This window comes from Nicotiana tabacum, chromosome 6 (assembly GCF_000715075.1).
Source record: "Nicotiana tabacum cultivar K326 chromosome 6, ASM71507v2, whole genome shotgun sequence".
NCBI lineage: Eukaryota > Viridiplantae > Streptophyta > Magnoliopsida > Solanales > Solanaceae > Nicotiana > Nicotiana tabacum.
Window position 1 is genome coordinate 178,553,779 of NC_134085.1, and position 22,104 is coordinate 178,575,882.

Genomic DNA, 22,104 nt, shown 5'->3' on the forward strand with positions numbered 1-22,104 from the left:
ACATTTACAACTGAGATAATTTAGGAAAAGGGAATAAAATAAAAAATTAGAGAAAGCAAATTTTCATTCATAGATAGGCTCTAAATACAATGCAAAAGGACGACAATCTGGAATTCTCTAACAAACCTACTCATCAGTTGACACATGTCCCTTCTCTAGAACCATCTAGTAGCTGGACTTAATTAAATAACAAAAATAGCTAAGCTAATGCTAAGAACACGGGTCACTACTACTTGGGCTGAAAACACAAAGAAAGTCCATTGCAATATGTTCCCAGGGTATAGGCAGAGGTTGTAAAAGACCCTGGTATGCCACACTTTCCCCTTTGTTGCGTTGACAACTTCACATTCTCTGATTTGGTCTTTCACGTCTTGTAATAAAGTCGGCCAATAAAACACTGCTCGTAGTCTCTGTTGAGTTGCATGAATCCCTGTATGACCTCCCCATGGAGTAAAATGCATTTCTGTTATTAATCTTTGTCTGAGGAAACCATTGGTTCCCACCTAAATTTTTCCATCATGTCTCAGAATACCATATTGTAACTGAGTACCAGGGACTACTGCTGGATCCAAACTTAATTGCATAATCAAGTTTTGGGCTATAGCATCATCTTGGTAGCTGTTCGTCACCTCTTCAGTCCACTTGGGCTGGACAATGGTCAGCCCACAACAATTACCTTCCTCAAATTTTCTGGACAAAGCATCCGCAACTATATTTTCCACCCCTTGCGGTATTGGATTTCATAATCCAAGCCTAATAACTTAGTAATTCTTTTATGTTGTAGTGTAGTAGTAATCCTCTGCTCTTTAAGGGATTTGAGGCTAAAATAATCTGTTTTTATCACAAAATGACTGGGTTGCAAGTAATGTTTCCACTTTTCAACTGCATGTAATAGGGCCACCAATTCTTTTTCATATGTAGACAAGCCCAAATACTTAGGACTCAAAGTCTGACTAATGAATGTGATTGGCCTCCCATTTTGCATTAAAACGGCTCCAACATCCTTGCCACTAGCATGTACTTCGACGACGAAGGGTATTGTGAAGTTAGGCAATGCTAAGACGGGAGCTTGGACCATGGCCTGCTTTAAATCTTCAAATGCTTGTGTAGCCTCCATGGTCCAACAAAAATTTTCTTTCTTAAGCAAATTAGTCAAAGGTTTACTTATGATAGCGAAATTTTTGATGAACCGCCTATAGTAACCGGTGAGGCCTAGAAATACTCTCAGCTCTTTCACTGATTTGGGTTGAGCCCAGTTCACCATGGCTTCAATTTTTGCCTCATCAGTGCTTACTCTTTCATGTGAAATGATATGGCCCAAATATTCTACTTTGTTCTGCCCAAAACTACATTTGGATCACTTAACAAACAATTGATTAGCCCTCAACAGGTCGAATACCAACTGCAAATGACTCACATGATCACCTAAAGAAGTGCTATAAATTAGTATATCGTCGAAGAAGACTAGAATAAACTGACGTAGAAATGGGCCAAAAAATTGGTCCATCAAGGCCTAGAATGTAGCTGGGGAATTGGTTAGCCCAAAAGGCATGACCTTGAACTCCCAAAGCCCGTGGTGTGTTCTAAACATAGTTTTAAACTCATCTCCCTTCCTCATGCGAATTTGATGGTATCCCGACCATAAATCAAGTTTAGAATAAAATTTTGCCCCATGGAGTTCATCTAATAAATCTTCCACTACTGGAAGTGGGTACTTATTTTTCACCGTAATATCATTTAGCTTTCTGTATTCCATACACATTTTTCAAGATGAGTCTTTTTTCTTGACCAAAAGCACAGGAGAGGCAAAAAGGGGAAAGACGCTTAGTGACAGTTTGCTCCTTTAGCATCTATGCAATCATATCTTCTATGGCATTCTTTTGTTCAAAAGAATAACAATAGGGTCTTAAGTTGATGGGCTTTGCTCCTGGTAACAGTTCAATAGCATGGTCACATTCTCTGACCGGAGGCAGCCCTTTGGGCTCTTGAAAAACGTCTTCAAATTGGCCCAATAATCTCCCTTGGAATTTCCTCAGCCTTCTCTATTGGCCCAATTAAAGACAATTGGGCCATGAAATTGCATTGACATTTTCTTAACAACTTGGAGATTACCTTGACGTTAACATTAGTCACATTTTCGCTATATGTCACTCCAAACAATGTCACTACCTCAGTACCATATCTGAAGGAAATAATAGAAGGTCTGCTATGAATGACAATCGGTGTTACTGAGTCAATCCAAACCATTCCTAGTACAATATCACACCCACCCACTTTAAATAGCCTCAATTCAAAATTGAACTCCAACTTGTGCATTTGCCACTTGAATGCCTTGCAAGTTTGTGTAGCTCTTCCATATTGACCATTCGCTACTCGAATTTTCATGGGTCGAATCAGTTCTTCTATCTTTGTAGAGGTCGCTTTTGCTACTTGTGGGTCCATAAACTGTGGATGGATCCACAATCGATTAATACCATTATCTTTACTCCTTTGACCCACCTAACAATTCTGACTATTTTTTGGGGCTTTATTATGGACCAACATAGCTGCAAGACTCACCTTTCCTTAGTCTTGGTCTTGGGCCTCAACTTCTACTACCTCAGGCTGCTCCTCACTATTTTCAACAACATCAACAAATTCTTTAGCTTCCATAGCATTAAGGGCCTTATTCTTGCATTGATGGCCAGGATGATATTTGGCATAACATTTGTAACACAGATTCCTCTCCCTCAACTATTCTAGAGCCATTCCTGGGTTAAGGTTTCTTGTGTTCACAATGATTGGAGCATTTCCAGGGTACGTAATGGGAGGGGCAATTTTGGCTGGATATTGGGCTGGTTTTTGAAAGGTTTTGGTGGTGGTGGCTAATTGCTTGGAAAGTGCATTGAAGGATTTTTCATGTAACTTGGCTTTTCTACATGCGTCCATCAGCGTCCTTGGTTGAGCATCTTGGACTAAGGGTTGAATATCGGATCTCAATCCACCGACAAAACATAACACATAATATGCTTCATGGACGTAAGGGTTTATTAAAACTAATAGACACCTTAGCTCCTCAAAACGCCTTTTATAAGTTTCAACATTTGAAGTTTGCACCAATCGATAAACTCAGCAACAATATCCATATGCATATTATTACCAAATCTTTGACATATATCAAATCAAAACTCGGCCCATGTTACCTTACCACCATGGTCCATCACATAACTGTCGAACCAATTATCTACGTAATCACGCAAATAAATGGCCACGTATGTCATCTTTTATTCATCGGTAACTTGATAAAAATCGAAAAATTTATCATAATGTCGAAGCCAACTCCTCGTATTTAACTCATCAAACTCGGGGAATGATAACTTGGCTTTTGGAGCTTAGACACAAAGCCACTTGACTTTGGCCCAACTTGGTTTGGAGGGGCCCAACTAGTATTATTGGGTTGAAACAATCCAAAAGGAACAAGGGAAGTTGGTGCAGGGCTAATGGGGATATGAGGGGATGAGAATAAGAACTTGAGTAAAAAAAAATAATGGTACTAGTCACATGGTGCGCTGATGAGAATGATAGGTTTTATGTGTAATAGGGTTGTGTTGACATGGGATATGGACTGGATATCGGAAGAAAAAGCTGGGTGGTTGTAGGATATGAGCTGGTTGCTGGAATAAATGGTTGAGTGGACAGGGGATAGGAGTTATTTGTGGGTCGAAAAGCAGTGGCAGCAAGGTTAAGAGTTTGGTTTCCAGCTTCCGACAACGACATCGAAAGAGCTGGTAATTGCTTAGAACGGAGCGGGGTTATCACTTTGGCCCCTAGTTGACTCAAAGAGACTTGGGGTAAAGGAGAAAGGTTGGTATTACGTAGATTACTTCCCACTAATGGCTGAGCTCCCTCCACAAATACCACCATCATGTGACCTTGCTGACGATGATGGTTCCAAGCTTTGATTACTTATTTTGATCGATATATCCTCGATTCTCCTCGTCGTGTCAGTCATCTCTACTATTTTTGATTCGAAACCAGTTTGTTTCTCTTCGAATTTATCCATCCGTTTACCTGATTCTTCTATAAACTATTAAAGCTGAGCTTCAACCATCCGAAGCCCATCGTCTCCGGTGAGACTTCGTTGTTTATCTACCATCAGTCCGTTGCCAGTGACGGACGCTCTGATACCAAAATTGTAGCAGTTTTATTGATATTGAGATAATTTAGGAAAATAAAATAAAATAAAAAATTAAAGAAAGCAAATTTTCAGTCATAGATAGGCTCTGAATACAATGCAAAAGGACTAATATAGAGCTAAAAGGACGACAATCTGGAATTCCTAACAAACCTACTCATCATTTGACACCTGTCCTGTCACGACCCATTTTCTGAACAAGCCGAGACCGGCACTCGATCACTAAACATGACCGAGCGAACCATCTCTGCTTATAAACCCTATTATAACTCCAAACTTTATAAGCAACAAAGCAATACTCTAAACAAATACTTTTGATTAATTCAAATATTTAAATAAATCAACTCCAAAGCTTTATTCGTAGTAACTATTGAATTACTGCTAAGTTATTATAAAATAACATCTGAATCTCAACCCAATGACTATGTCCATGAAGCCTCTACTGATAAACTGACGCACTGCTCAGGACATGAGATTTCCTAGCTAGTTCTCTAAATAAACAAAGAAATAGCTAAATGAAGATGACTCTAAGAATACTCCACGAACAAAAGCGAAGCTCACCAATATCACTGGAAGAGAAGGAAGTCCTAACTCGTAGCCTGCTCGCCTACAAATTCGGTTCCTACGTTGTGCCGCAGACCAACGTAGGTTCCCAAAAGAGAGCGTCAGTACCATCCATTGTACTCAGTGAGTCTCAACAACAGGGGGAGAAACTTTAATAACATATACATTACGAGCAAAGGTTCTAAATGCATGTAAAACATAAAGCTTATAAGAATAATTCTAAAATAATTGCATAATAGCAATTTATGAATATTCTAAAAGAAATTCTTTTCTTTTTCTTTCTTTAAAAAAAATACTTCACTTTATACTTTGGGAGTTCCAACTATCCTGACTTAATTCTGTCTCAGTCACCGTGTGATCGGCACGGGTTCGATCCCAACCTGATCGAATAGGCCCAATCCACGAGGTGTCACTCGTTTCATGGTTCTCAGCGCTCATGTATCATACCTTAGCATGGCTAAGTAAATTCTCAGCAACGAGACCCTCGGCTCGTGTGCTCCCTACTTTGGAACAAGTAGTTTCAGGAAGTCAACGCCTTGGTCAGGACCCTCGGCCTGGACGATGACCCCTTCTCAGAATAAAGGATACTCCCCAAAAATCTTTTCTTTCTAAAACTTCTTCTTGTGACTTTTCAAGTCTAAATCTTTTCTTTATAGAACATTATGTACATGCTCATATTGGTGTCCTTAAATGTAAAGCATGGCATAAGAATGAAATAAACATATAAAAATATTTCTAAAGATTCTTTCTTCTTCATAATTTTCAACATGAAAACAGCATGTAAGAATAACACAACAATCTGAAAATTTTAAGCACATATAGCATAATAGATCATCTAAACTTTTGCTAGAACAATTCTAAATTAATGGGTACTCACTCGTTCTAATTAAATAAAGATAAACTCTTTTAAGCAATTTATCAAACACCTTGTATGCGTGCTTTTGTGAGTTAAACCACTTTAGTAAAAGATTATATCAACTTACCTCAAAACTTCTCGAGCCAATACGTAACCCCAGTTCAATTGACACCAGTCAAACAATCGATTCTAAAATAACCAGTACGTTTTAATCAATTTTTTTAAGGTACTACACTAAAATATGGAATTTATTGTTGATATAGAGGAAGAAGGGAATTAACTATTCTATTCTTATCTATTACTATTGTAGAGTAATTGACAACAGAGGATTTTACATACCTGAGTTCAAGAATTAGTGATTTGTAAGAAATCCTAGATTTTTCCGTTGCCTGTGTGATAAATGGAGCCTCTGTTTCGTGAGGAACGATTCTTTTCTTTTTTTTAGCTTTTGCTTTCCGTCCTTTTTGATAACGTTCTGCCTCTCTTTTAAGGCTTGGGGGCTATTGTTTCAAACAGCCCTCTTTATGGGCTTTTAAGCCTTTTTCCATTTTTTTTAAATTACTACTAACTAATGATACCTTTTTTTTTGAAAATTAATAATATTAAAACAACTGATATTTTCCTAATTGTATATCCAGTTATATATAGGCAAGATAAAATAATAAAAATAGTAATAAATTAGTTCTATAGTTAGCGTGTCTCGAAACTTTTATAAATTTGGGGAGTGTTACAATCTTCCCTCCTTAAAAACATTCGTCCTCGAATGTTGCTAAGGCCTTATTCTTAAGCTAACAATCATTCTTTAGGTCCTTGAACCTCTTAAATTTTCTTAGCACTACCCACTCTCCCAAGGGACTCAAAAATTTGGCTAACTCCCTAAATTTTCAAAAATTTCGGCAGAGTTTCTCTTGTAAATTGGTCTATCCAAAAAAATTATCCTTGTCACAAATACCACAACTACATCAACAACAACCAATAATGCCATAACAGGCCATTCATAGGCACCATACGCAGCTCATAAATTAATAACTCACACTCCGGCAAGGAGGTACTACAATAACTAACAAGAATCTAAAGCACAACAACTTTAGCACAAGTAAATCACTTTAATGAATTAAATATACTACAGCATAAACTAAATTACTACAACAGCTAAGTATAATCTTGGAAGGACAGAAACATTTGCTAACTTGTATTTAATAAATGAAATATAAATGTCAAACCAAACTTAGGTTCACATACCTTTTTCCTCAAATAAATATGGATATTGCTTTCTCATATCTTCCTCGACCTCCCATGTAGCCTCTTTTGAATCATGATTACTCCACAAAACTTTTACCGATGCTAAATCTTTTGTTCTCAACTTTCTTACTTGCCTATCGAGAATTTCTATAGGTACCTCTTCATAAGTCAAGCCTTCTTTAATTTCTATGGTATCGGCAGGTATTATATGCGACTCATCATGAATGTACTTTCTAAGCATAGACACATGAAATACATGATGAACAAAGGACAACTCAATGGGTAGTGCTAGCTTATAAGCCACGTTTCCTTTCTTTTCTAGAATTTCATAAGGTCCGATAAATCTAGGGCTAAGTTTCCCTTTCTTACCAAACCTCATAACTCCTTTCATTGGTGAAACTTTCAAAAACACCTTATCACCAACCATGAACTCTAACTCACGATACCTCTTGTCAGAATAAGACTTTTGACGACTCTAAGCCGCTTTAAGTCTTTCTCTAATTAGCTGAACTTTCTCCAAGGCCTCACAAACAAACTCTGGACCAATCAACGACAACTCTGCTGGTTCATTGGAGACCTACATCTCCGCCCATACAATGCTTCATAAGGAGCCATATTAATGCTGGCTTGATAGCTGTTATTGTAAGCAAATTCTATAAGTGGCAAGTGATCATCCCAATTACCTCCAAAATCTATAACACATGCACGCAGCATATCTTCGAGAGTCTGAATGGTCCTTTCTTCCTGGCCATCGGTCTGTGGATGGAAAGCAGTGCTTAAGTTGACCTTGGTACCTAATCTTTTCTGAAATGCCTGCCAAAAATATGCCGTGAACTGAGGGCCTCTGTCAGATATGATTGAAACTAGAGTACCATACAATCAGACTATTTCTTTGATGTACAACTGCACATACTGCTCTGCAGAATCTGTCGTCTTTACTGGTAGGAAATGTGCGGACTTTGTCAGTCGGTCTACAATAACCCAGATTGAATCATGCTTACGGTATGTGCGAGGTAGACCTACTACGAAATCCATATTAATCATCTCCCACTTCCACTGTGGTATCTCTATGTCTTGAGCTAGGCCACCAGGCCTCTGATGCTCGGCTTTGACTTGCTGGCAATTTAAACATTTAGCCACATGATCTGCTACTTGTTTCTTCATGCCTTTCCACCAATACAACTCTTTCAAATCTAGATACATTTTGGTAGCACCTGGGTGGATAGAGTACCTCGAACTGTGAGCTTCCTCCATTATGGCCTTCCTAAGACCATCTACATCAGGCACACATAACCGATCATTCAACTTCAAAACTCAGTCACTTCCTAAAGTGAAAGTAGTGATTTCTTTGCTTCTGACTCCTTCTTTTAATTTCACTAAGTACGGATCTTCGTCTTGCTTAGCCTTAACATGCGTAACAAGGGAGGATTGCACTAAGGCATAAGCAGTTATATCTCCTTCTTCGGTCTCATCCAATCTAATTCTATCATTTGCTAGTTTTTTGAATTTCTCGACCCAAAGATCGCCTTTGTACTGCAAGATGGGCCAAGACACCCATTGACTTTCTACTAAGTGCATCTGCTACCACATTAGCTTTGCCCGGGTGATAGAAGATATTGATGTCATAATCTTTCAATAGCTCGAGCCACCTTCTCTGTCTCAAATTTAGTTCTTTTTGCTTGAAAATGTACTGGAGGCTTTTGTGGTCTATAAACACTTCAGAATGCTCGCCATAAAGGTAATGTCGCCATATCTTTAATGCAAACACCACTGCTGCGAGCTCTAAGTCGTGTGTAGGGTAGTTCTTTTCATGATTCTTTAACTGCCTGGAAGCATAAGCAATAACTTTTCCATTTTGCATAAGAACACAACCAAGGCCCACTCTGGAGGCATCACAATACACTGTGAACCCACCCGAACCTGTCGGCAAGGTTAATACAGGTGCAGTGGTCAACCTCTTCTTTAACTCTTGAAAACTCTGCTCACAAGCGTCTGACCATTGGAACTTAACTGCTTTCTGAGTCAACTTAGTTAATGGAGCTGCAAGTAAGGAAAACCCCTCTACAAACCTTCTATATTAGCCAGCTAACCCCAAGAAACTCCTAATTTCGGTTGGCGTTGTCGGCCTAGGCCAGTTCTTGACTGCTTCTATCTTCTGAGGGACTACTTTTATTCTTTCACTAGATATCACGTGGCCTAAGAATACCACTGACTGCAACCAGAACTCACATTTTGAAAACTTGGCATAAAGCTCATTCTCCTTCAAGGTCTGCAAGGCTATTCTGAGGTGTTCTGCATGATCTTCCTTGCTCTTAGAGTACACCAAAATATCGTCTATAAACACAATAATAAAGGTATCCAGGAATGGCTTGAAAACTCTATTCATGAGGTCCATGAATGCAGCTGGGGCATTTGTCAACCCGAAGGACATCACTAGAAATTCATAGTGCCCGTAGCGAGTTCTAAAGGCTAATTTAGATATATCTTTTTCCCTGATTCTCAATTGATGGTACCCCGACCTCAAGTCTATTTTTGAAAAGTACTTTGCACCTTGAAGTTGATCAAATAAATCAACAATTCTTGGCAGTGGGTACTTGTTTTTAATGGTAACTTTATTCAACTGCCGATAGTCGACATACATTCTGAGAGACCCATCTTTCTTCTTTACAAATAGGACCGGGGCACCCCACAGTGAAACACTCGGTCTGATGAAACCCTTGTCAAGAAGGTCTTTCAACTGTTCTCTCAACTCATTAAGTTCTGTTGGAGCCATCCTATAAGGAGGAATAAATATGGGTTGAGTGCCTGGCATGAGATCAATGCCAAAGTCTATGATTCTTTCGGGAGGAAGTCCGGGAAGGTCATCTGGGAAAACTTCTGGAAATTCTCTAACAATTGGCACTGACTGAAGAGCTGGTGGTTCTGATTCTGGATTAATAATGTGAGCCAAATAGGCGAGACACCCCTTACCGATCATTCGTTGTGCCTTAAGATAAGAAATAAACTTACCTACAAGCGATGCTGAACTACCCTTCCACTCTAAGACTTCTTCATTTGGAAATTGGAACCTGACTATCTTGGCATGACAATCTAACATGGCATAGCAAGAAGACAACCAATCTATACCCATGATCACATCAAAATCCACCATTTCTAACTCTATGAGATCGTCTTTGGTGTTGCGACCTTGGACTGAAACTATACAACCTCTATAGACTCTGGTGACTTTCACTGACTCGCCAACTGGAGTAGATACTAGGAATGACTCACTAAGTTGTTCAGGTTCTAGTCCGAGGTTAATTGCAAAGTATGGAGTCACATATGAAAATGTTGAACCTGGATCCATTATGGCATAAGCATTATGTGAGCAGACTAAAAGTATACCTGTAATAACTTTTGCAGATGTCTCTGCACTCTGACGATCAAGTGTAGCAAACAAACGGGGTTGTCCCCCTCCCTGAGTAACTCGGTCTATACCTCTGCCTGCTCCTTGCCTGATCTGATTATGAGAACCACGAGCCTGAGGTGGTGCAACTGCAGTAGCTGAGGAACTAGAAGGACGAGTTAGTCCACCACTGAAATTACGTCGCAACTTTGGGCAGTTGGTCTTTATATGACCAATGTTTCCACAATAGTAGAAACCATGAAACCCGAGCTTGCATTGACCTGAATGTTGTCGCTTACATGTTCCACAAAGACTTTGCTGGTGTGAATGTTGCTCAGCATGATTCTGGCTATGTGAGGATGATGTCCTAAAATTCTGATTCTGGTGAGACTGATTTCCATTACTCTGAGTACGTCTGAAGGAAGACCCACCACCTGACTGATGACTGAACTGAGCTGGTGCTAATGACTCCTTATTAGAGGAATCCCTTCCACCTCTGCTGGATGTACCATTAAACCTGCCCGTTGTACGGGCTTTCTTGTTGAGCTTTTTTTCTTCTCTCCTTAGTTGTTTGTCTTTCTCTAAGTGCTTGGAAAATCCCACAACAGAGGAGAAGGCTTTCATCCCTACTGCTGCAGCTGATGTCGTATCCTTAATGTGGTAAGCTAAACCGCCCACAAACCTGCGAATCTTTGCTTTTTCAGTCTTAACCATGTGAGGAGCATGCTTAGCTAACCTTATGAATTCCATGTAGTACTCTTGCACACTTTTATTCCCTTGCTTGAGCTATTCGAACTCTGTAGCCTTAGCTTCCTTATCATCTTCTGGGATAAAGTTAGCCATGAAGGCCTCTTCAAATTCTTTCCAAGTAGGCAGACCATCATCTTCATCTCTTTCCTTTTCCCATATTTCAAACCAAGCGCTGACCACATCTCTAAGCTGGTAAACAGCTAGCTCTACAGTTTCATCATCAAATGCTTTCATCACTCGGAGGGCTTTCTTGACACCCTCCAGCCACAACATCGGATCTTCATCAACTATAGAACCATGGAACACTGGAGGACTCAACTTCAAAAATTCATTCACTCTTGAGGACTCAGAATTGCTCTGTCTATTTAATCGAGGTGGAATCTCATCTCTTCTCTCGTTCTGGTTGGCCATAAAGGCTTTAAACATCTCCATAGCACTGTTGACAGCATTAAACATCTGACCCACATTGGGAGATATAGTTGCCTGAGCCGGGGCTGCTGTTGGGGGCAGTACTGGATCCTGAGGTACTGGATCACCATGCTCCACCCCTTCTTCTTGTTCAACCCGGGGTACTTGGACTCCCTTTGCGGATTTCCCCTCCTTTTCTGAGTCGAATCCTTCTTAGTTCTACCTTGAGCCACAATAGTAGCGATGGTTTCTTAAGAAGCATCCTGAGTGTCGGTGTCAGAGTTGCGAGTACGATCCATTTCTGCGACTTTTGGAGAAACAAATAAATTAGATAATTTCTTAGAGGTAGACTCTATTGCACGATCTAAAGTATGAAAAAAGAGACTTTTCCTAAATGATTGTAGCCTCATGTTTATAAGTATGGCCCGCTTCATACACATAAACAAGACTCTACTAACACGGCTTCATAGACCCCTAGGACTCCATAAGCCTGAGGCTCTAATACCAAGTTTGTCACGACCCATTTTCTGAACAAGCCGAGACCGGCACTCGATCACTAAACATGACCGAGCGAACCATCTCTGCTTATCAACCCTATTATAACTCCAAACTTTATATGCAACAAAGCAATACTCTAAACAAATACTTTTGATTAATTCAAATATTTAAATAAATCAATTCCAAAGCTTTATTTGTAGTAACTACTGAATTACTGCTAAGTTATTATAAAATAACATCTGAATCTCAACCCAATGACTATGTCTATGAAGCCTCTACTGATAAACTGACGCACTGCTCAGGACATGAGATTTCCTGGCCAGTTCTCTAAATAAACAAAGAAATAGCTAAATGAAAATGACTCTAAGAATACTCCACGAACAAAAGCGGAGCTCACCAATATCACTGGAAGGGAAGGAAGTCCTAACTCGTAGCCTGCTCGCCTGCAAATCCGGTTCCTACGTTGTACCGCAGACCAACATAGGTTCCCAAAAGAGAGCGTCAGTACCATCTATTGTACTCAGTGAGTCTCAACAACAGGGGGAAAAACTTTAATATCATAACATTACGAGCAAAGGTTCTAAATGCATGTAAGACATAAAGCTTATAAGAATAATTCTAAAATAATTGCATAATAGCAATTTACGAATATTCTAAAAGAAATTCTTTTCTTTTTCTTTCTTTAAAAAAAAAATACTTCACTTTATACTTTGGGAGTTCCAACTATCCTGACTTAATTCTGTCTCAGTCACCGTATGATCGACACGGGTTCGATCCCAACCTGATCGAATAGGCCCAATCCACGAGGTGCCACTCACTTTATGGTTCTCAGCGCTCATATATCATACCTTAGCATGACTAAGTAAATTCTCAGCAACGAGACCCTCAGCTTGTGTGCTCTCTACTTTGGCACAAGTAGTTTCAGGAAGTCAACGCCTTGGTCAGGACCCTCGACCTGGACGATGACCCCTTCTCAGAATAAGAGATACTCCCCAAAAATCTTTTCTTTCTAAAACTTCTTCTTGTGACTTTTGAAGTCTAAATCTTTTCTTTATAGAACATTATGTGCATGCTCATATTGGTGTCCTTAAATGTAAAGCATGGCATAAGAATGAAATAAACATATAAAAATATTTCTAAAGATTCTTTCTTCTTCATAATTTTCAACATGAAAATAGCATGTAAGAATAACACAACAATCTGAAAATTTTAAGCACATATAGCATAATAGATCATCTAAACTTTTGCTAGAACAATTCTAAATTAATGGGTACTCACTCGTTCTAATTAAATAAAGATAAACTCTTTTAAGCAATTCATCAAACACCTTGTATGCGTGCTTTTGTGAGTTAAACCACTTTAGTAAAGAGTTATATTAACTCACCTCAAAACTTCTCGAGCCAATACGTAGCCCCAGTTCAATTGACACCAGTCAAACAATCGATTCTACAATAACCAGTACGTTTTAATTAATTTTTTTAAGGTACTACACTAAAATATGAAATTTATTGTTGATATAGAGGAAGAAGGGAATTAACTATTCTATTCTTATCTATTACTATTATAGAGTAATTGACAATAGGGGATTTTATATACCTGAGTTCAAGAATTAGTGATTTGTAAGAAACCCTAGATTTTTCCGCTGCCTGTGAATAAATGGAGCCTCTGTTTCGTGAGGAACGATTCTGTTTTTTTTTTTAGCTTTTGCTTTCCGTCCTTTTTGATAACGTTCTGCCTCTCTTTTAAGGCTTGGAGGCTATTGTTTCAAGCAACCCTTTTTATGGGCTTTTAAGCCTTTTTCCATTTTTTTTTAAATTACTACTAACTAATGATACCCTTTTTTTTTTTGAAAATTAATAATTTTAAAACTATTGATATTTTCTTAATTGTATATCCAATTTATATATATATATATATATATATATATATATATATATATATATATATATATATATATATATATATATAGGCAAGATAAAAATAATAAAAATAGTAATAAATTAGTTCTATAGTTAGCGTGTCTCGAAACTTTTATAATTTGGGGGAGTGTTACATATGCCTTCTCTAGAACCATCTAGCAGGGACTTAATTAAATAACAAAAACAGCTAAGCTAATGCTAACAATACGGGTCACTACTACTTGGGCTGAAAAAAACAAAGAAACTATTGGGTTGTCGAATCATTGGGCCTGCTACATACGAGGCTTAAATATGTAGTTGTATTAGCTTAGGTCTTGCCTCATAAAGTAATTGTATTTAGTGTTTACATTAAACCAATAAATATACTTTGATCCCTAATCCAAGTTTTTTTTTTGACTGAAACTATATAAGTACTTTGATTCAGTAAAATAAGCCGGTCTCATGGTAATTCGAGATCAACTACTAATTGTAGTTATATTTATATTTAATTTTGAGGCGTAGACTCATGTGTGTTACTAATCATGGGACGATAGGTTATAAGGTATAAAGCATAAGTTGTAAAAAAGAAATACGATTTTTTTTTGAAGGTGCACAGTAATAATATATCTACATGAAATATACTACTAATGCACTTATAGAGCAAAAATATATCCTAGAAGTCATAGTCAAATAGTTTTAAAAATGTCACTATGATGTATTATATAGAAAATTCAAGGCACAACAATTGTGTATTAGCATGTCTATTTAACGAACCAGATATTCGATAATTAGCTCATAATAGTTATAAGACCTTACATACTGATTTTGATTAATAGATTACTTAAAAAGGCATAGAATAACCCACAATTTATTATAGTGAGGAGTCATAGGAGGTTGAATCTCTTGGAAATTATTAGGATTAGACAAGAAAGGGAACAAAATAACTGCGTGATATGGCGGCTTGTGATTGGGCTCTCCAACGAAGCAATGCTGACAAGGAATTTTGAATACATCACAACAGATCCAAGATCTACTGCACTTTCAACCCCCTCGTCCCTCGCTTCTCAATACCCATCTTCTTCTCCAATTTTCCCTCCATTAATTTTCCTATCTCAAAAGAGAAGCATCAAATATGTTTCGATCAGCGGTGGCAATATGGATTCTGCTCTATCTTGTCATCTCTCCCTCCATATTTATCATCTGTTTGTCAGAACAACACCCAACCAATCTTATGGCAGCTAAAAGGAAGCGTATGAGCGACAGAGTTCGCGAAATGTAAGCCTAAACTTGTCTCAATCGCCTATATTTAATTAATATCAAATAAAGACGATTTCCTATTCAAAAACTTGAAAAGGCTTTTGATGAGTATATCGTCTGAAGTTTAATTTCCTCGCAAATTACACATGAAGTAGATATAATATGCTCATTTTCATATTCCATTGTCATTTTCTAGCATACAAGAGGGGAGGAGAGTACAATTAACATAATTTGCTTGTTAAAATCCTACATTATTAAATTAAGTTTTCTGGTGTGGCAGGTTTTACCATGCTTATGATAACTACATGATGTATGCTTTTCCGGTGAGACAAACCTCTGCATTTATTTTTCCTATTCATACCATCTGCTGCAATTGAATATGGCTCCAGATAATACCAACTCAAGGTACTTTTTTTTTGCTATCCAATTTTTGTGGCAGCATGATGAGCTGAAACCTCTGAGCAAAGCCTACACAGATTCTCTAAGTGAACTTGGAAATTTGAAGGTAGGAGTATGTCTTTAATTTTACGTCACTCAGAGAATTCTCATTGAAGAACACAAGTTATTTTATTACTAATTGTATAACCGTTTTACCATGTGTGGCGATATTTAGCTTGAACATCTGCCGCAGCAGTACAATGGATCAGCTCTTACCCTAATTGAATCACTCTCCAGGTGGGTTACACTTGTTGTTCTTCTTGCAACTCAGAACCAATTATATATCATTTTTATTTTGGACCATTTATTTTTTTTCATCCATATTTTGTTCCAGCCTCGCAATCTTGGGTAACTACACTGAGTTTGAAAAGGCTATTCTTTGGCTATCCGAAAATCTATCATTTGATGTTGATGCAAGGATAAATCTGTTTGAGGTAATACATACATTGTAACATTTACATTTCTTTGTAAGGTCTAATTGGGTGATTGTGCTTGCCTTGTGTATCTTCAATTTTTTTCTCGCAATTAGTACTTTTGATAACCATATTTAAGTAGTATTTCCAAGCACTCAATCAAGGAGGATATATGCGCTGGGTCACGTTTTATTCAAGTCGCTTAATAATTTTTCTCTTTTCCTGATCACCAATTGTAGTGCAACATAAGAGTTCTTGGAGGACTTGTTTCTGCTCATATTCTTGCCACTGATTCTACGAACAGGTTGGTTCAAGGAACTTATAAGAATCAACTCCTTGACCTGGCTGAAGATTTGGGACAACGCTTTCTACCTGCTTTCGATACTCCAACCGGATTACCTTATGCTTGGATCAACTTAAAGGTGTACATATCATCAATCTTACTGCTTTCTTGTTTGGTAATTCTTATCACAATGTATGCAAGAGATACTCATAGAGAGGTACTTCTGGACAACATAACTAAAAAGCAAGGAAATGCTTGATGGAAATAAATCAGTTGAAGAGATATTCAAGTTAGTTTATGCTTTTACTTTAAGGTCAAGATATTATGATAACCTTGTCGATTACCATTTTAGCAAGATATTCTTTATTATGACAGCTGTCTTATCAAGGAAGGAAATTAAAGAACAAAAATATACCCTTCAATTATCAAGTTTGGCATCTTGACCTAGTACAATTATGCACATAATTAAGACAACATTAGTGGGGATAAAAAGGGAACCTTTTCTATGAATTTACTGTTATTAAGAACACAGGCACTGGATTTTGGACAATTTATTTGTGTAGTCACTTAATTTTATGATTTCTTGATTGAGATAATTAATTTCAAATTGTGTTTACTTACGCTGAAGCTCAATTTTTTATTATGCTTACATCCCGATCAGCTGCAGTTTAGTTCCTGCCTAATGCCAGTTGCGTTTGAAGCTTTCAAAGTTATTATTTTCATGATAAAAACTCCCTTTACTGATATCTCTGGTCCAACTTTAGACCAGGTCATCTAATTTAAATGTGCTTGGCGGACCATTTACGCCATTGACTTGTGTCCTGCATAATGCCGGGTACATTTGATATAAGAAATACTACAAATATGCAACCAACTTTTGATTTTCTTTTTCCCTTGTCCAGTTAATACGTGTTACTGTGACAGAAATATGAGAAAATAAGATTCTGTTGATTTATTCCATCTAAAAAAAGATTCAGTTGACTTATGGAAATATTTTGTTGCACCTAAATTCGTCTTAGAATACTTTTAAAGATTTTCAAAACCTTGCTTGCCATTGATCAGTCCATGACTTGCACTATTGTATGTCACATAAGTTCTTGCATAGCAAGTAGAACTTGTTTTTAGAAGAATTATGGGGGTGATGTGTTGCACTTGATCTGTGAAAGATGAACTTATGACACGGTAAATGCAACATGTGACAGCATGGTGTAATGGCGGATGAGACAACTGAAACGAGCACATCTGGATGTGGTAAATTACTTCTTCGTTCCTACATTACCTCTTTATCTCTTTCCCTGAACTTTTATAGCTTCCATCAAATAGATTTCACCAGTGACCAGCCTCCAATGAAGTCTTAGCATAACATTATTGGATTATTTTTCCATTTTACTAGGTTCTCTAATCCTTGAAATGGGTACATTATCACGTTTAACCGGTGATCCAAGATTTGAGACGGCAGCTTTGCGTGCTCTTCGTAAGTTATGGAGCATGCGGAGTTCTCTAAATCTTCTTGGCACTACACTGGATGTAGCAACTGGAAACTGGATTGAGTATTCTTCTGGAATTGGAGCTGGTATGATTCTGTAGTATAGCACATTTTAGGAGAATTCTCCACTGCTGTAGCTAGATAATGCCCCCACCCTTCCTTGTTTTATCCATGTCTCTGAGCAACATGTAATCTCTTTATATGTCATTGCTTTTTTGCTGTTTTTTAGGTGTGGATTCATTCTATGAATATCTAATGAAAGCATATGTTCTATTTGGAAGAGATGAATTCTGGAAGATGTTTCAATCTGCTTACATTGCTGTGCAGAAATACTTTAGGCATGGCCCGTGGTACTATAATCACACCTTATCTGGAAATTTTGGATTCTTTGTTGTTGTTGTATCTCCATCATCTCAAGCAGTTAATCTGATTATTGTTTCATTAGCCTCGGCAGTTCTCATATTCAGCAGTCAGACCAAGATCACAACATTTAATTTTGTGTAGGTATCATGAAGCAGACATGAGAACTGGAAAAGCAACATACTGGCAGCTCACAAGCCTTCAAGCATTCTGGCCCGGTCTGCAAGTAAGAAGGAAATCTGTAGCTTATAAATTCATAGGAAAACTTATGTAATTCTTTGTTGTGAATGAGGACATATAGTCCACGTCTGCACATCCGTTCTCTTTAATAAAATACTCGTTTCTTATGTACGTAAAAGAAAAACTCTAGTGAAAACTGGAGGTGATAACCAAGGTGATCTTTGTGGTCTCAGGTTCAAGTTGGGGATATCGATGCAGCTAATTCATCACACCGCGAATTTTTCAAGGTGTGGAAGCAATATGGAGTACTTCCAGAGAGGTAAGATGTTTCTCCTCCATTCTTTCCTTTGTTTTCTTAAGCCCTTTTTCCTGCTTCTCCCACTATTTTCCTTGCGATAAGCTAGCTCTAGCATAATTGGTTTTACCTGTGATGGTTGTTTTCCTTATAGGAACCTTTTCAATAATTTAGGTATCTGCTGGACCATCAGATGTTGCATCCTACTGAAAAATACTATCCTTTACGCCCTGAATTGGCAGAGTCCACATTTTACTTATACCAAGCAACCAAAGGTGTATGACTCTTCTTTTTGCCCAGTCATAATTTTGGTTTCTTCAAAATAGCCGTTTTTAGCTTCTAAAATTTGTGATAAAGACAATCTCTTCTCAAACTTTCAGTAATATTTTTCTCTTAACAGATCCATGGTACATGGAAGTGGGTGAATCAATAATAAATTCTCTGAATGCACACACAAGAGTTAAAGGTGGCTTTGCCAGCATTAGGGACGTGACTACAATGCAATTAGAAGACCATCAGCATAGTTTCTTCCTAGCAGAAACGTAAGCCTTTTTGAATCTTCATCTTATTTGCATAACACGTACAGTATGGAAGCTGACTGATGTTTGATCAAGTCTCCCTCCACATGTGATGATTGTCCATGCAATTATGGCTGCATAATTCTCTCCTGATTTCTGCAGGTGCAAGTATTTGTATCTACTTTTTGATGATTCATTTCTCCTTAATCAAAATTACATATTTACAACTGAGGGTCATCCCCTGCCTGTTAGACGCAGTTGGCATGAGAGGCTTCCTGAGGCTTATAATCTAAGTAATGGAAGTTCTGTCAAGGTATAATTTCCTTCCCACTAACAATTGTGTTTGGTCTGTGTTGTCTAGTTTTATACGTAAATTTGTTTCTTCGTCTGCTTTTCTTTCCATGAGCATTCCCTCCATTTCCAATGGCAAGTGGGTGCATCCTGAGTCAGTCCTTGAAGAGAAATAGTCTTATCTGCTGCATCATATCACAAACTTGCACATCTTAATGCTGACCCTTCAGTGTTCATATATCCTGCTGTATTCGTATCTCTGTTATCTTACCTTTCAGTTTCTCAAGTACCTAGAGGTGGAAAACGAGTAGAAAACATACAGAAACTTTTAGTACTTTTATTTTGTATACTATTGGCATGATATGAGTTTAAATGAAGTAACATGGTCTATGAGGATTCATACAACCAACCCCAACTTGTTTGGGATTGAGGTTATAGTAATTGTTGTTGTTTCTCAAGTACCACCTAGAGGTGGAAAACGAGTAAAAACTCGATAAATCGTCCTATGTCAATCAGTTTAAATGGGCTTGGGTGATTCAGATTCTATTAGTTAGGCTTTTTCTTAATCGAAGGCCAGTAAAAGCACTTTATTTTTTTTTTCATATAAGACAATGTTTTTTAAACATTATTAGGCCGTCTCAACCTAGACGAGAAATTTGATGGTATTCAATGGTGGTCAATTGGTACCTATATTCTCCTGGACTCACAAAGTCCCTCTTTACTAGTATATTAATGAGATACATTTAAAGAAAATAGGATCATGATTTTTATCAAGTAGCAGAACATTGCTTGATAACTAACAAAGGACTTGGTCTGCTCGTTCTTGTCAAGTTGAGGAGTGTGTCTACCTTGGTCTGTTCACAAGTTCTTGCTTAGTTGATTGCACAACTCTTGTCATTTACACTAGTAAAAGCAGATAAACATGAGCTCAAGGAATGACTATTTATTTAACTTGCGTAGAATGGAGAGCAGATAAAACGAACCAGTGCCATGTCACTTCGAGTTTGTCCAGCTGCTATGATTCACCATGAATCGAATGAAAGGCGACTTGAAAGTGCTTGCCACATCCCTGATACTCGCGCTGATCACAGATGTTTCAGTGATGTTGATTGTGGTCTTGATGCCAACACCTGTAGACGGAGGTCATGCAGTATGGCTGGATACTGTGGTCTCTGGTCGTACATATAAAAGGATGTATATCTTCATATTCTTTTGCAACAGACAAGGTACACAGGTTTTAGGAAAATGTTCATTTTTGTATACTATATCTTAAGAGTCAAAAGGTAATACTAAGAGCATTCTCATGAGATATAGGTCAAGATTAAAATGTAAAACACACTCAAAAAGTTGTCACAGGAATTTTGTTTATATGTTTAAAAGCATTAAGAGCGTGCCGGAATGAAGTTAATCAAAAGATAAGCATTTTGCTGCCATAAGAATCATGTTGTTGGCTTGTTATTACTCTGTGGCTGTGTGGCATGTCTTATATTAGCAGTTCGAGCATGGTGAAAACAAGGAAGAGAAAGCAAAGAGGTAGATATTTGTTATTTATCTTTCACCTTGTTCTTGTAATCCAGGTGGAAAATTTTGAGAAATTTCTGCAGTATCTTCTGCGGTTTAACATCTCTACTAGTTGTGTCTGGTGTATTTTTTTTTTCCTTTTTATTGTCAATAATCATATTCCATGAAGCTTTGTTTAATTTGATTTTGCCATTGTTCTAGTTGGTTTCCTCGTTAATCATTACGTTTTTAGAGGTATTAACTTGTTGACATTGCCACTCTTGGAAACATCTTGAAGTCCAAGATATGAACTCCTTTAGGAAAAGTTCCATGCATTGGTTTGGGGATTTTAATATAAGTGTAATAGTCCTCACTCTTCACCTCCATTCTAATATTGCTAGTACACGTATTCTTATCCTGCATGAAATAATACATCTCGTAATACATGTATTATTTAGAGCCCGTTTGGCTATAAAAAATTCACCTTTTTTCCACTTTTTTTTTTTTTTTAATCAGTGAAGATGAATTTTGAAATTTTTGAAAATTTGAAAAACTTCAAAAAGCTGTTTTTCGAAATTTTACTTAAATAATTCACAAAAATTCAAAAATAACCTGAAATTATATACATGTCCAAACAAAACTTTGATTTTAAAATATCATTTTCACGAAAAACTTTTTTCACTTTTTTCCAGAATTTTACAATTCTTATGTCCAAACGCCCACTTAATATAGCCAACCAAACACTATATTAATTATGCAAGATAACTTTTTTCTTTTGCAGGCAACCAAATATTGTATTATTTCAAACATCAACCTAACGGTTTCTTAACGTATTGAGAATGAAACAAAAAGTATTTAGTCATAATTGAGGACTCGTTTTACGATCTAGTCCTTACTAAGAGAAGATTTGAGGCAGGCCCAAATCTTGTAAACAGTGGGCCGATCTCCACGATCTACTGTCCTAACAGCTGGATTCCAAAGAACTGTGATGGGAAAGTGAAATGACAAGGTTGTACGGACCCCATGGCAGCTGACACTTCTAATCTTTTTTGTTTCTCTTTTGGGGATAAAGAGTAGGTCAATTCGGCTCCCGAATTTCAAAGCCACGACCCAAGTTATTGGGCCCCGTCGTCGTTTTCCTTGATCTCTCTGTTGTCCTTACGTGTATTAAAGGCCCAAAAGTACGGCCCATAATGTGACGAAGAGATATTTTCCGGATCCAAAGACGACGGCCCGTCATCAAAAGACACGTGTTAAAAAAATGTTAGTGTTATACTGATTGGATGGTCTGGCATTACTGGTTTGTTG

General features: G+C 37.6%; 2 protein-coding genes across 5 annotated transcripts; one reads left to right on the top strand and one right to left on the bottom strand.

The window, feature by feature from the left end:
* Window positions 1-34: 34 nt before the first annotated feature.
* Window positions 35-13,680, bottom strand: LOC107827262 (uncharacterized). 4 transcript variants are annotated; one of them, XM_075256029.1, is made up of 5 exons: window positions 13,474-13,680; window positions 13,262-13,323; window positions 10,221-12,335; window positions 4,736-4,796; window positions 35-4,160 (listed from the first exon to the last, which is right to left on the bottom strand). In XM_075256029.1, exons 3-4 carry the CDS (start codon window positions 10,969-10,971, stop codon window positions 4,762-4,764), a joined length of 786 nt encoding a protein of 261 aa, XP_075112130.1. In that variant the 5' UTR covers window positions 10,972-12,335; window positions 13,262-13,323; window positions 13,474-13,680; the 3' UTR covers window positions 35-4,160; window positions 4,736-4,761. The 4 variants fall into 4 exon arrangements, 2 of the variants coding, with proteins under 2 accessions (XP_075112130.1, XP_075112129.1); XM_075256028.1 differs by lacking the exon at window positions 35-4,160 and having other exon boundaries at window positions 4,204-4,796; window positions 10,221-11,686; window positions 12,275-12,335; window positions 13,474-13,676; XR_012710992.1 differs by lacking the exon at window positions 35-4,160 and having other exon boundaries at window positions 4,204-4,796; window positions 12,275-12,335; window positions 13,474-13,648.
* Window positions 13,681-14,785: 1,105 nt separating this feature from the next.
* On the top strand, window positions 14,786-20,710 carry LOC107827261 (alpha-mannosidase I MNS5). Its single transcript, XM_016654356.2, has 15 exons — window positions 14,786-15,050; window positions 15,313-15,355; window positions 15,472-15,537; window positions 15,646-15,707; window positions 15,805-15,904; window positions 16,123-16,305; window positions 17,369-17,417; window positions 17,560-17,739; window positions 17,882-18,002; window positions 18,157-18,238; window positions 18,426-18,511; window positions 18,662-18,762; window positions 18,888-19,029; window positions 19,168-19,318; window positions 20,257-20,710. Exons 1-15 carry the CDS (start codon window positions 14,908-14,910, stop codon window positions 20,482-20,484), a joined length of 1,737 nt encoding a protein of 578 aa, XP_016509842.1. The 5' UTR covers window positions 14,786-14,907; the 3' UTR covers window positions 20,485-20,710.
* The last annotated feature ends 1,394 nt before the right edge of the window (window positions 20,711-22,104 follow it).